Source organism: Quercus lobata, chromosome 6 (genome assembly GCF_001633185.2).
Source record: "Quercus lobata isolate SW786 chromosome 6, ValleyOak3.0 Primary Assembly, whole genome shotgun sequence".
Classification (NCBI taxonomy): domain Eukaryota; kingdom Viridiplantae; phylum Streptophyta; class Magnoliopsida; order Fagales; family Fagaceae; genus Quercus; species Quercus lobata.
This window is the reverse complement of record NC_044909.1, coordinates 1,376,696-1,391,044: the sequence shown is the minus strand read 5'-3', so window position 1 is coordinate 1,391,044 and position 14,349 is coordinate 1,376,696. Positions and strand designations below refer to the sequence as shown.

General features: G+C 34.3%; 1 protein-coding gene across 1 annotated transcript; it reads left to right on the top strand.

Annotated features, from left to right (window-relative positions):
* Window positions 1-4,527: 4,527 nt before the first annotated feature.
* LOC115995001 (protein NETWORKED 1A-like) lies at window positions 4,528-13,334 on the top strand. The gene is made up of 6 exons (XM_031119394.1): window positions 4,528-4,742; window positions 4,827-4,899; window positions 5,431-5,507; window positions 5,626-5,901; window positions 7,239-11,476; window positions 11,951-13,334. The coding sequence occupies exons 4-6, from the start codon at window positions 5,799-5,801 to the stop codon at window positions 13,085-13,087; spliced, it is 5,478 nt and encodes a 1,825-aa protein (XP_030975254.1). The 5' UTR covers window positions 4,528-4,742; window positions 4,827-4,899; window positions 5,431-5,507; window positions 5,626-5,798; the 3' UTR covers window positions 13,088-13,334.
* The last annotated feature ends 1,015 nt before the right edge of the window (window positions 13,335-14,349 follow it).

Sequence of the window (14,349 nt, the reverse complement as noted above, 5' to 3'; positions counted from 1 at the left end):
AGCCAGATTATCATGATTCATGACCACTCTATATATATAACCAAGATTTTTCTTGCGGTACATAACATACAAGGATTAAGCTGCCTAAACAGCTCATATTTCAAGACAAACTTGTTGATCATAAGAATCATCCATGGCCCATAGGAGAAATCAAATCATATAATCATCATTATCTTTAGAGATAAAAAGTATTAATACAACAACAATAATAGTTGTTGAGTTCTTGATTCTTGAAGTCATAGTGATGTTTTCAATTTCTTACTTTAATTATGGTTTTCTTTTCTCGTTTAGTTAGTACTAAGCAATAAGTTCCTCCTGTCATGTCATACTTATATATTCATGTAATATTGGTCCATCAAGAAAAAAAAAATTCTTATTCTTGTTTATGTTAGAAAAACATGTGATCCTCCTTGGAGGAAACATCTTATCTACGAGCAAAGCTAATGATTGTGTTGTGCCGACAAATTTGTTGAGAAGAGTGGTGAACCTTTTGAGTTTACTCAACCTAACAATATATGCTTCAAATTTCTGTACTATAATCTTTTGTTAGATGTCATAAAAATGACCAACTCATTTTGTTTAAACTTAATCTAATAAAGTATTTTTTTAAAAATAAAAATAGGTGATGATGATTTCTTTTTTTCACCACTATATAAGCGAATTAGATAAAAATGTCCAAAAAAAAAAAAAACTAAGTTATTTTTTCCTTTCACGCCTCTTTTCAGTTACGTCTGGCTTAATTTTTTTCCTTTCACGCCTCCTTTCAACTACGTCTAGCTTAATGCATTTGAGAGCTTTAGATGAAATATGAATTGAGGCTTTTTATATATTTAAATGACTTTTTCTTAAAAAAAATTCAATATTACTTAAGTATATTATCTTATTTTAGACGCAAAGTACTGTAGATTTTTTTTTTTTTTTTGATAAAGTATATAAATACAAAATATTTGACAAAACTTTTCAAATCTATTGATGTGGTTTTTTATATTTATTTTAGGGAACTTGATATGGTAAATTAATAGTGGTAAATAAAAATATGATGTTAAAGGTGGACCTAAATGAGAATTAGTAAAAGTTTGTCAACTCAACTGCTGTGTGTGTCTTTGTGTTAGAACCCATTTCCCTTTCCCTTGTATGTGTGTTTGTTTCTCAAAAAAAAAAAAAAATGCTGTGAAATTTTTTGTATATTGCTCTTTCTTTTTTAGAAGTGTTACATTCACAAAATTTTCCCAACAAATCTTAGATGTTGAGTTGTTACTAGTTCTAATTTGAATCTACTATTGAAATTATTTTTTTGTTAATCAATAATAGTCAATAATAACCTAATACTTAAGATTTGTTGTGAAAAATATTTTGGATGTAGTATTTTTCTCTCATTTTTTCTTCTTTTTCATTTGATAAAAAGATATTATTTTGCTTATTAGTTAATATTTGGGCTTAGAAATAATCTTATTGGTTAAAATTTAGAGGCCATTTTTTTTTTTTTTTAAGGGCTTAGGTGACCGGCCCTGCTTTCAGTCAATTAAAAAGGGTTTAGTTTGTGAAAACAAAAAAAAACAAAAAACAAAAAACAAAAATCAAAGAGAAAACAACACAAGTTTTCAACGTGGTTCAACTTATTAGGCATACATCCACAATTTTGTATTTTTTTCTGCATATATTTTCTATTACATATGTGTGTTTTTTACTTTTTATACATAAGCTTTATTCATAAAATCCAATTGTTATTCATTGGATTGTGTATTCTATATATGGTCCTCACATGACCGTTGTACAAACAATAAATAAAATTCTCAAAAGAAGAGGTTTTGGCAATATGCATGCAAAAGAGCTTTCCAAAATATAATTTGCAATACTCAAAAAGGTTAAGCAAAATAAAAATAATAATAACTGTAGCAAAAAAAAAAAAAAAATCACAAGAGGTTGTGGTCAAAGAAACATACAAAAATTGTGTAGGCACCACTTTTTGTTTTCTTATAATGATATGATTTGAATTCATAATATTCCCTCATAATTGACACAGTGCGTTCTCATTGTTCATTTCTCTAACTTGGTCTAAAGTCTAGTCTTTCCAGAATTTTGTAATAAAAAGGTGGTGAGGTTAGAAACTTTTAAAAGTATTGAATTTTCTTAGTAATGTGCCGACAGGGGTGGCACCACCGTCCAAAGGGCGGGCCGACCAACCAAAAGGTGATGGGCTTATGGCCCACACTGGAAAGGTGACTTTATTATTTCCAATTTTTATTATTATAATTTTTTTTCTTTTTTTTTAGAATGTTTTTATTATAATAGTTGAAAGACTTAATAATAATAATATAAAAATATATCAAGATTATAAATTCCAAATTTCCAATAATTTAACTGAAGGCCAAGGTGAAAGAGAGTCTAAATTCTAATGATGTGTTTGCATTCGATTGAATATAATATAGAATATAGCTCCTTGATCTAAATCATTCAATTTGGCTGCTTTCAACCACACATTATTAATTTATTACAACTACAAATATATATATATATATATATACATGTATATATTAATATATTATATCATATGCTTACTGCTTGGAGTGTGGAGTGAATTGCATGTGGACTTTGATTAATAAATTAGAATTTTATTTTTTATTTTTTCCCATTGAAAGGAATAATATATATTTTTTATGTAATGAAAGAATACCAACAATGATTAAATTAGAGGTAATGATGTAACCACTCTGTTGAGAGGGATGATGAATAGGAATTTTACATTTATTTTATCAGTCTTTAAAGCATTTTAGATTCGGGAATCCCTAATCTTTTGTGAAGTTTCTAATCCAAGCATAGCAAGAGGTCAATGGTCAATTAGTCATCAAGTCCTTTGATTAAAATAATTATTTTTCAAATGTAATCCTAAAATTAACTAGTAAATATATTGATGAACTAGTAAAAATATTTTTAGTTTTTTTTTTTTGATAGGATTTTTTAGTTTAATTATACTGAATCATTTTATTATAAAAATTATTAAAGTTATAACAGTAATTACATAGGAATAGGAATGGGTATTACAAAAAAATACAAGATGTTGTAATATAATTCTCATTACTATTTATTTATTTGGTGGCATCCCAATAATAGAAAAAATGATGGAATGAAAGTATTTTAAATCAAATTTAAGATATATTTTAGGAAATATCTTCCTCATATAATTATATTTTCTAAAAAAATAATATTTTGTAAATTTGAAGAGAGATTGATTATTTTTTATTAAAGAGAGATTGGTTATTTTTTGTGTTTTTTTATTTTCATAATTGTTATATATATAAGAAAAGTTTATTTATTTGGAAATATATTAATTTTAGAAATTAATACACCTACTAAAGAATAGTTATTACAACTCTTTTAGACATGAATAGTTATTCCTCATTTTAAAATATAATTATTCAAAATTGATGACTATTCTGTATTCCTTACAATAAAAATAACCAAACTATTAAATAGGTAAATTATAAAAATAACTATTACTTTATAGTGTTTATTACAGTTTAGGCTTATTAATATTTCTTATAAGTCAATTTTTTTGAACCCCAAGGCCCCAAAAAAGGAAAGGTTTGTGGTTGTAGCCTTCCTTTTTTGGTGGGCATATAAAAATGAAAAGAAAAAAAAATTCTCAAATGAAAAAAACGTGTTCAGTGAACAATCAGAAATGTACAAAACCACAAAATATTGAACCATATTATTATAACCTTAACCTATAATAATAAAAAATTGTATTATGATAAAGCCCAAATGACAAAAGTAAAACAAAGTTTTAATAGCCCAGGAAAAGACATTATTGAGATATTAAGCAAGGGTATGACAAGAGAAAAGGATGTTAATGAAGGGGTATATCAGTCATTTGAGTTCCCCAAGATAACTTTGCACCCACCAAACATGTACACTTGGAAGTAACGACAGGACTGAGGAGACAGCAAAGACACTAAAGAAAATGAGCGTGCAGTAGATCTATCTCATTCATTACAATTAAATAGTTACAATCTTTTTTTTTTTTTTTTTTTTTTGAGAAGCAAAATAGTTACAATATTAATTAGGCAAGTAAAGTCTTAATCTCCTAGATTTGGATGCACAGAACATTACAGACTCCTGCATAGTATAACAATAAGATTATTATTCAGCCAAAAAAGAAGAAGAAGGTAGTATTATGATTTCAATTGTAAATATATGAATTCTTTAAACTGCATAGCAATATTAGAAAAGTAACAAAAAAAAAAAATCAAACATTTTAATTATGTATGAGATATAATACAGATAGAACAACAATGCTATCGACACAATTTTTATTTTATTTTATAATATTTGAGAGGATAGATTATGATTATTGATAAAGTTTATTTTTTTTTATTATATGTTGTTTCAATAGTTGTCAAGAAGAAAAAATAATTGTGAAAATTTTTATATATTTAGACTAATAATAAATATAAATATATATTGAGATTAGCAAATTCCTTCTTTCGTTTGTAAAGTAACAATAATTCCAATATTTCTTGGTACTGTTTTTTGTCAGTGTCTGTCTTCCTTTTACAGTTGACGGGTCATCAAACAGTGACTGGCAAATCTCAGGATATAATGCAAAAGACCCATTTGAGGCAGAGAGAGAGTCTGAGAGTAATAGAGAGAGAAAAAAAATGGGGTGAGAAGGATGATAGGCAGCTGGAGTTTAAGCATCACAGCTGCTGGCTAAAATCCCATTAACAAGTTTCATTCTTCTGGTGTGTACTTTATCCAGGTGCTTTCCTAAATATTCACTTTTTGCAGTTTTGGCTGATTCCCATTTGCTTAAAGTATGTGTGTAGTTTTGTTCCATTGGATGTTTGCTCTGGTTGCTGGATAAGAATTAAGAACCCATCACTGGATTTCATTCACTTGGTAAGTTCTTGATCTTATGGTTCATAAAGGTTCAGTCTTTTTGTAGTTTCTGTTGAGACAAGTCTGCTCATAATTATTGTTGATCAGCACTGTAATTCATATTTTACGTTTTTATTGAGATCCATATGCATATATATCTACTAGATTCACTCAATGTACATAGTTTTTTTGTTCACTTAATCCCTCCTATTGTTAAAAACTCTCTCTCTCTCTCATACATATGTATGTGTGTGTGTGTATACATATTTATTGGTGTACTTATTGATCAAAGTAATTTTAGTGATGCTTTTTACTGGATTGTGGGGAGTTCAAGTTATGCGTTCCTGGTGTTTGTGTTTTGGGTTGTCAGCACTCCCATGATTTATCTGTTACTTTATGCTGGATCAAGTGAAGGAGAAGAATACATGTGATCAGCCCAGATTAGTGTGTTGAGGATCCAAGCTGATCCCAAAAGTTTTGGGACTAAGGCTTTGTTGTTGTTAATAGTTTTGAAGATATGATATTTATTGTCTCTCTTTTTCTGTGGAGCAGTTGATTTGGTTGCTTGAAGGCTACTGAAGTGAGGAGTAGCAATTATTCAAGCATTGTACTTGTGTCCAATTAAGCAGGTAGTGATATTGTCCTATATAATCTGAAGAAGCTTCTATGAACTGAATAGGATTTTGAAGATCAAACTATAAAATTTGTTTACACTGATTTTTTTTCTTTGATGATCTTGCTGCCTAGGTGCAAGAAGTGAGGTGTAGAGCTGCAAAGCATCATTTAGCATATAATTGGGTGGTGTGTTTTGTCTAATTGATATTCTGGCCTGGATCCATTACCTAGGATTTTGTTACTGGTATAAAGACCAAGCGTTTGCCAAGTCAAAACCAGTTGCACTGCTGTTCCTTGCTGGAGTCATGGCAACCTTATTACATTCTGAGTCTAGACGCTTATATTCTTGGTGGTGGGACAGCCACATTAGCCCAAAAAATTCAAAATGGCTTCAGGAAAATCTTACAGGTGTTGATATTTTTTCCTTACGACTTAATTGGCTATCACTGTGTTCTTGAAATTTTTGTTTCTTGCTCAGATCTGTTGTTTTTCATGTTTGTTGATGGCGGTTGCTTTCTAATTACTAAAACTGGTTATTGTAAATCAACTTAACACAAATCTTCAACTAAGCATCCGTAAGAACTTAACCATATGATGAGGAACACTTGTTGAACAATTCTTTATAAGAATACACTGTATTCAATTTGTTTTGATTTTGAATATATTATTCATTCTTGTTGGTACATTCTTATATATTGCCCTTTCTTTCTTGTTTCTTTCCTCATAACCCCAGTACTTATTGAAATGAACTTGAATGACAATGTCTCTTTTTCTAATTATACTGCAATTTACTTCACCTCATCTTATGCTAAAATATATAATTCTCCCCCTTGTTAGACTTTAAAAAGTTTCAATTTAAAAAACTGAACTTTCTTAATAGTTTCAACCCCCCAACCCACCCTTTCTCCTTTGTCCTCTCGGTGAATCACAGTTGGCTAAAAGTAACAAAAGTTAACATAAAGTATACTTAAAATCTACCCCAAAAAAAACAAAAAAATTCTTCATAGGAATTGCAGGTGGCATTTTGGCATTAAAAAAGCTTAGAAAATGGCTAAAAATAACCTAAAAGATAAACGTAGTTTAATGAAAATGCAATTTTTTGTGAGTTCTTTTGCACTAAAACACCATTTGGCATTTATATGATGGTTTGTTAGTGTCCAAGGTAAGTCTCAAGTACACTTTACTTGAGTTCTTGTTAATTTTAGTTAATAGTCATTCATTAAGGAAGAAACTTATATTGGTTTGGAAAATTCAAGGTTTTAACTGAAACATTTTAAATTCTAAGGTTTAATTTGAAACCACCTCTAAGCTATAAGCAGAATTACGTAATTTCCCCTTCATTTTACATTTTACTACTGATAATTTTGAAAGTTTGTAATGTCCCAGATGCTATTACAACCAGGAATCTTGTCATTTATGCTGGCACATGTTTTTTGATGAAAAAAAACATGTGCCAGCATAAAAACATAGATCTTAATAATTCAATGAATAATCACCCTTGAGTTGTGCATCATAGAAATTAATAGGCATTTAATCCACTTTTATAATTTTTAAGAGGTAGTAGTCATGGTTCTCCATGGAACATGATCTAGGAAGGTTTGATGGCATTATTAACCATGAAAAAAAAATTATTAAGATGGCTAAACAAGTGGACGTGCTGCTCTATGCATGTCTGTAATGCACATGCATCATCTCTATGCTATTTTAGGCCACATTCTTAACAGACCCTAAATCTGTTGATACAGACATGGATGCCAAGGTCAAAGCAATGATCAAGCTCATTGAAGAAGATGCAGATTCTTTTGCAAGGAGGGCAGAAATGTACTACAAGAAACGTCCAGAACTTATGAAACTGGTAGAGGAGTTCTACCGAGCCTACCGTGCATTAGCTGAGAGGTATGATCATGCAACTGTGGAGCTTCGCCAGGCCCATCGAACCATGGCAGAAGTGTTTCCCAACCAAGTACCTTATGTGCTGGCTGACGATTCACCCTCAGGTTCTTCAGGCCCTGAGGTTGATCCCCATACACCAGAAATGCCACATCCAATTCGTGCATTGTTAGACCCAGATGACTTGCACAAGGATGCACTGGGACTCTCTTCAACCAGCTTACAAACTATGAAAAGGAATGGAGAGCGTTCAGAAGAATTTGACACTGGAATAAGCAAAAGGGGTCTTAAACAGTTCAATGAGATGTTTGGGTCAAGAGAACTAGTGGCACAAAATTCAAATGTTGCTGAAGGAAGGATGAGAAAAGACCCAAAAGTTCATGAAGCAGAAGAGAGTGAACGAAATTTGCAACATGGTTTCCTTTCCAAGTCTCAGCATGCTGGGGAAGCTGAAAGAGAAGTTGAGACCTTAAAGAAAACCCTAGCAGAGATACAGGTTGAAAAGGAAGCTATCCTTCTTCAATACAAGCAGAGTCTGGAGCAGCTATCTCACCTTGGGAGAGAACTTAATCAAGCCCAAAGGGATGCTGGAGGGCTTGATGAACGAGCAAGCAAAGCAGAAATTGAAATTAAGATACTGAAGGAAGCCCTTGTTGAGTTAGAAGCTGAGAGGGATGCTGGTCTTCTTCAATACAATCAGAGTTTAGAAAGGATATCTAGCTTGGAGAATATGTTATCTGTTGCCCAAGATGATGCAAAAGGACTCCATGTGCGAGCTGTTAAAGCAGAAACTGAAGCTCAATGTTTCAATCAAGAACTTTCTAGATTAGAGGCTGAAAAGGAGGCAGGTCTTCTTCATTATAAACAATGTCTTGAGAAGATATCAGTTCTGGAGACTAAAATATCACTTGCTGAGGAGAATGCCCGAATGCTAAATGAGCAAATTGAAAGAGCTGAAACTGAAGTTAAGGAACTAAAGAAAGCTCTTACCAAACTAAATGAAGAGAAAGAATCTGCAGCATTTCAGTATAAGCAGTGCTTGGAGATAATAGAGAAGATGGAGAGAGAACTTTTTCATGCCCAAGAGGATGCCAAACGCCTGAATAGTGAACTTCTGAAAGGGGCTGCAAAATTAAAGAGTGCAGAAGAAGAGTGTTTTCAATTGGAGAGATCCAATCAATCTCTGCGGTTAGAGGCAGACAATCTGGTGCAGAAGATTGTGGTGAAGGACCAAGAACTTTCAGAAAAGCATGGTGAGTTGGAAAAGTTACAAACTCTGATGCACGAGGAACATTCACGGTTTGAGCAAGTGGAATCCACCCTCCAAACTTTGCAGAAGTTGCACTCTCAATCTCAAGAGGAGCAGAGAGCTCTGGCAGTGGAGCTTAAAAATGGGCTTCAGATGTTCAAGGACTTGGAGATCAGCAAACGTGGGATGGATGAACAAATGCAAAGGGTTAAGGAAGAAAACAGGAGCTTGAATGAAATGAACTTTTCTTCCACCATATCAATAAATAATCTGCAAAATGAAATCTTTACCTTGAAGCTAATGAAAGAGAAACTTGAAGAGGAGGTTACACTAAATGCAGACCAAAGCAATGCTCTCCAGCAGGAAATTTGGCATTTAAAGGAGGAAATCAAGGGCTTAAATGGAAGATACCAGGCTATTATGGAGCAAGTAGCATCTGTAGGTCTGAATCCTGAATGCCTTGAGTCATCCGTGAAAGACTTACAAGATGAGAATTCAAACCTGAAAGAGGTCTGTGAAAGGGAAAAAGAAGAGAGAGAAGCCCTACACGAGAAGTTGAAGCATATGGATGAAATTTCAAAAGAGAATGCTGTTCTGGAGAGTTCCCTGTCAGGATTAATGGCTGAGTTGGAGGGGTTGAGAGAGAAAGTTGGGAACTTGCAGGAGTCCTGTCAGTTTCTCCAAGGAGAAAAATCCACACTTGTTTCTGAAAAAGCTACTCTGTTTTCACAGTTACAAATTGTCACTGAGAATCTGCAGAAGCTCTTGGAGAAGAACACCTTGCTGGAGAATTCACTCTCCAGTGCAAATATGGAGCTTGAAGGTTTGAGGGCAAGATCTAAGAGCTTAGAAGAGGTATGCCAGTTGCTTGGTAATGAGAAGTCCAAAATCCTAAATGAGAGGGACACCCTGGTATCTCAGTTGGAAAATGTTGAACAGAGATTGGGTAGTCTGGAAAGTAGGTTTACAAAATTAGAAGAAAAATATTCGGATCTGGAAAAGGAGAAAAAATCCACGTTTTGCAGGGTAGAAGAATTGCAAGCTTACATCTTCATGGAGAAGCAAGAGCACACAAGTTACGCACAGTCAAGTGAGGCGCGATTGGCAGGTTTGGAGAACCAAGTGCATATCCTGCAACAAGAAAGTAGGTTGGGGAAGAAGGAATTCGAGGAAGAACTTGATAGAGCTGTCAATGCTCAGGTTGAGGTTTTCATCCTTCAGAAGTTTATAGAAGATTTGGAAGAAAAGAATTTATCTCTACTAAATCAATGTCAAAAACAGGTTGAAGCATCCAAATTTTCAGATAAACTGATCTCAGAGTTGGAGAGTGAGAATCTTGAGCAACAGGTAGAAGTAGAATTCTTGTTAGATGAAATCCAGAAGTTGAGAATGGTAATTCATCAAGTGTTCAGGGCTATTCAAATTGATCCAGATAATGGGAATGTAGATAAGATTGAGCATGAGCATATACCTGTACCGCGTATTTTGGATGGTATTGAGGATTTAAAAGATTCTCTGTTGACAAGCAAGGATGAGAAGCAGCAGCTGCTGGTTGAGAACTCAGTTCTCTTAACTTTACTTGGGCAACTGAAATTAGAGGGTGCAGAACTCGATTCTGAGAAAAAGATCATTGAGCATGAGTTTGAGGTCATGACAGAGCAGTGTTCTATGCTGCAAAAGAACAAGCACGAGCTTCTAGAGATGAACATGCAGTTGAGATCAGAAATGGGCAAGAGTGAGCAACGGGAGGAAGTTTTAAAGGCTGAATTGGAAACTCTACACATTTCTCTGGCAACTTCAAAGGGGGCTTGCCTGGTATTTCAGAAAGAAAGTACAATGTTGCTTGAAGAGAAGAAATCCTTGCTGAAGAGTTTTTCTGACCTGAAAGAGGAAAAGCATATTCTTGAAGAGGAAAACAGTTCTATTCTTCATGAAGCATTAGCTCTCAGCAATATGGCTTTAGTCTTTGAGAGCTTTGCAACCGAGAAATCTGTGGAACTAGAAGCACTTTCTGCAAATATCGACAGTCTCCATGTTGTCAACATTGACCTCAAGGAGGAGGTTAGCATGTTGGGGAAGAAGATGGAAATGAAAGAGGAAGAAAATCTATGTCTGAATGAAACAGTGGTGAAGTTAGGGAAAGAGCTGAGTGAAGCCAAAGATTTAAATGACCAATTATGCATTCAATTGTCTGTTGAAAAAGATTTTCTGAGACAAAAGGCAACAGAGCTTTCAGAAGCAGAACAGAAGCTTAAGGCTTCAGAGAGCTTGAATGTTGAATTATGCAGAACTGTTGAAGACCTGAAGATGGAACATGAAGAATCAAACCTAGTCAGGGAAAATCTAGAGAGACAGATTCTTGAAGTATTGGATGATAGCACAATTCAGAAAAAAGAAATTGAATGCCTTCGTGAGGTGAATGAGAATATGGAGTCTAAAGTAGCAATATTAAACAAAGAAATTGAAGAACATAGGATTAGAGAAGAGAATTTGAATTCAGAGCTGCAAGAGAAGAGAGATGAATTTGAACTATGGGATGCTGAGGCTGCAACATTTTATTTTGATCTCCAGATTTCTGCCACTCGTGAAGTTCTACTTGAAAAGAAGGTTCAAGAACTTGCTGGAGCTTGTGAGAGTCTTGAAGATGAAACTGCTGCAAAAGGTATGGAGATTGCACAGATGAAGGAAAGAGTTAGCTTCTTAGAAAGTGAGATAGGAGGACTGAAGGCGCAGTTGTCTGCATATGTTCCTGTCATAGCTTCTTTAGGAGATGATATAGCCTCTCTTGAGCAGAATGCCCTTCTTCACACAAAGCTTTCTGTGGCACGAAATCTAGAAACACAGGTATTATTTTTCATTTTTTTGAAAACATCATGTTAATGTGATTGGCTTCTTGATTCTTGGTGCTAACTTTTTTAGGGGCCAAACAACAAGCCCAATTCTATGAAGCCAAACCAACACGCACTCACACCTGTGTATTTCATTTTAGTAACCTTATTGAACTGTTTAACATGAAGAACTTGTTAATTCAAATGGCACTAGAAATTGATATTCAACCACTTCAGTTTTTACACTAGGTTTCAAATCCTAACCCCTCCCCCCCGCCCCCTCTCCTCTTTTTCCAAAATTTAATTTTAAACTTGAAGGATAATTGGAAACCCTGCTTTTTCTTGAAATTTTCTGCATGCAGAAACAGATACATGCAGGATTGCAACTCATGCAAGTGGACCTGAAGTCCTTAGCCCTTCAACATAGATATTGTGTGTATAATGCCTTTTTGCTGAATCTCATACTTACTTAACATGCATATTTCTGTAGGACAAGGAAATGGAAATTCATCCTTATGAAAACAGCTGTCAAGAGCTTAAAGAAGATCAAAGGACTGCGGTACCAAATGGAATCTCACATTTGCAGAAGATGCAGACTAGGATTAAAGCAGTAGAAAAGACTGTTACGGAAGAAATGGAAAGGCTTGCAACACAAGAAAGCATAAACACCAACATCAAAGTAGAAGATGTAATGGAAGAGACTGAAGACTTCAAACCAAAAGGCAAATTGCCTCAAGAGAGAGGTCTGGAATCACAGAGGACTAAACCTGAAAATGGGATTTTGATGAAAGATATTCCACTTGATCAAGTCTCAGATACTTCATTCTATGGGAGAAGCAAGATAGACAATGGTAGAGCTGATGACGAGATGCTTGAATTATGGGAAACTGCAGAGCAAGAGTGCGGCCAGGGTCCAATGGTCAATGAGACACAAAAGCAGGCATCTGCACCAGTAGAAGATGTTAATGCATACCACAGGCTAGAAGATGGGGAGAAGAGTCAGGATCTCCCTTCAGAATTAGAGATTGAGAAGGAGTTGGCCATTGACAAGCTAGAGGTATCTGCAAGTGTTAGACAGCCAAATCAAGATGTCAACAAGGGAAAGTTCCTGGAGAGACTTGCTTCCGATGCTCAGAAATTGACGTGTCTTCAAACAACTTTACAAGATCTGAAAAAGAGAGTGGAGATGAACAAGAGAAGCAAGAAGGCCAGTGACATTGAATATGAAACAATCAAAAGACAGTTACAGGAAGTTGAGGAGGCTATTTTGCAGCTGGTGGATGTCAATGATAAATTGACAAAAGATATTGAGGATAGCCCATCATCTTTGGATGGAAGACCTTCAGTAGAGCTGGAGGAGGCTGGAAATGTCCGCAGAAAGAGAGCAACAGAACAGGCAACTAAAGGGTCCGAAAAAATTGGACGTTTGCAGTTTGATTTACAAAACATTGAGTATGTTCTGCTTAAATTGGAGGATGAAAAGAAAAGCAAAGGAAAGCACCGATTTCCTGAAAGTAGAACAGGAAGTCTCTTGAGAGACTTTATTTACAGTGGGGGGAGGGGTAGTGAGAGGCGTAAGAAGTCTTGTTTTTGTGGCTGTACAAGACCTTCAACTGATGGAGACTAAGGTAATTACTAAGAGGAAAGCATGTTTCCATCAGCTGTAAGTTTCACTCCCTGAGATGATCCTAATATTATGTTTAGGGGGTCATTTCTTGGATTAATCAGTAAAAACTGTGCCTTTTAGCTTAGAGGAACCGTAAGAATTTAGGACCAAACTAATTATAATAAGCTGCTTTTCCAGCATTTTATTTGTTAATTTATAAGACAATCAATATCACTAAAGGAACTCAGTAGTACAAGTTTCTTTTATACGGTTGATAGTTTTCTCGAACGGCATTGTTTGACACCAACTATGGTAGAGAAGCATGGACTTGAACAAGTTCATTTTGACTTAACTACACCTTGGAGATGGGGAAGTCCTCGCATATGGTCTTATACAACTTTAACAAGGCCAATATGTGCTAAAGATGGAAGCCCACTAGGCCAACAAGTATATTAACTAAAAAGGCCCACTTCTATTAGTACTTGTTCAAATAACTTAAGAATTTGATGTGCACAATTTATCTATTTTGTGGCAGACATTTTCAACAATGTTGTAAACCAGAGGATTTTGAGTTTGTTCTCTTTAACTAAGATTGTGGATGCCTCATGAAATAACCCGTTACTCAGAATGATCTGATTAGCAGAATTATTATCAACATGGTCCCCTATTTCCTTCTTGTAATTGATACTTGGTTGTCCAATTTGGCCATCTATTTGACATTAAGAACATTGAATACAGAAGTCAGTTAATGGCTTAAAGCTGGGATATAGATTTTACACGTCTTGAAGCTGGTTAAGCCCTGCAATAATTTTTTGTTCCGAGATAAAAGTTTTAGCAGGTGGAATTGATAGCTTTGACAGTCAAGCAGGAGAAACAATCCCTTAACACCAACCTACAACCCTGTAACTTTCGAGGTTGGAGGTTTCGAAAAAGAAAAAACTTCATGATTTTTCTAGAATCTGAGGGCTGCTCAAACTCCACTCCAGGTTGATAAATTGTTTATAAAAGTTTCTCAAGTCCTTAAAACAGTGTCAAAGGACGAGATTTGAAAATTAGAAAATCCGTCTCTATAAGGTTTGAGCCTTTGAGGTTTGGACCCGCGTATGCAACGGATCCAAAAAATGTCAGTTGATCGTTGTGCTACTATAATTCAAAATTTCAAGATACTAATATACACTAAAAATTACTAATTAATATTGGCATTAAACCATATAAGAAAATGGCATTACTCAATTATATATAGCTACTTCAAGTCTCGAATTTAATTTTTGTTTTTTTAAATA

Excerpts from the sequence above, each read along its gene's own strand:
- LOC115995001 (XM_031119394.1), top strand. The coding sequence starts at position 5,799 with ATGGCAACCTTATTACATTCTGAGTCTAGACGCTTATATTCTTGGTGG. Across the intron at positions 5,902-7,238 it reads GCTTCAGGAAAATCTTACAG|ACATGGATGCCAAGGTCAAA; the intron begins GTGTTGATATTT and ends CTGTTGATACAG. Across the intron at positions 11,477-11,950 it reads CACGAAATCTAGAAACACAG|GACAAGGAAATGGAAATTCA; the intron begins GTATTATTTTTC and ends ATATTTCTGTAG.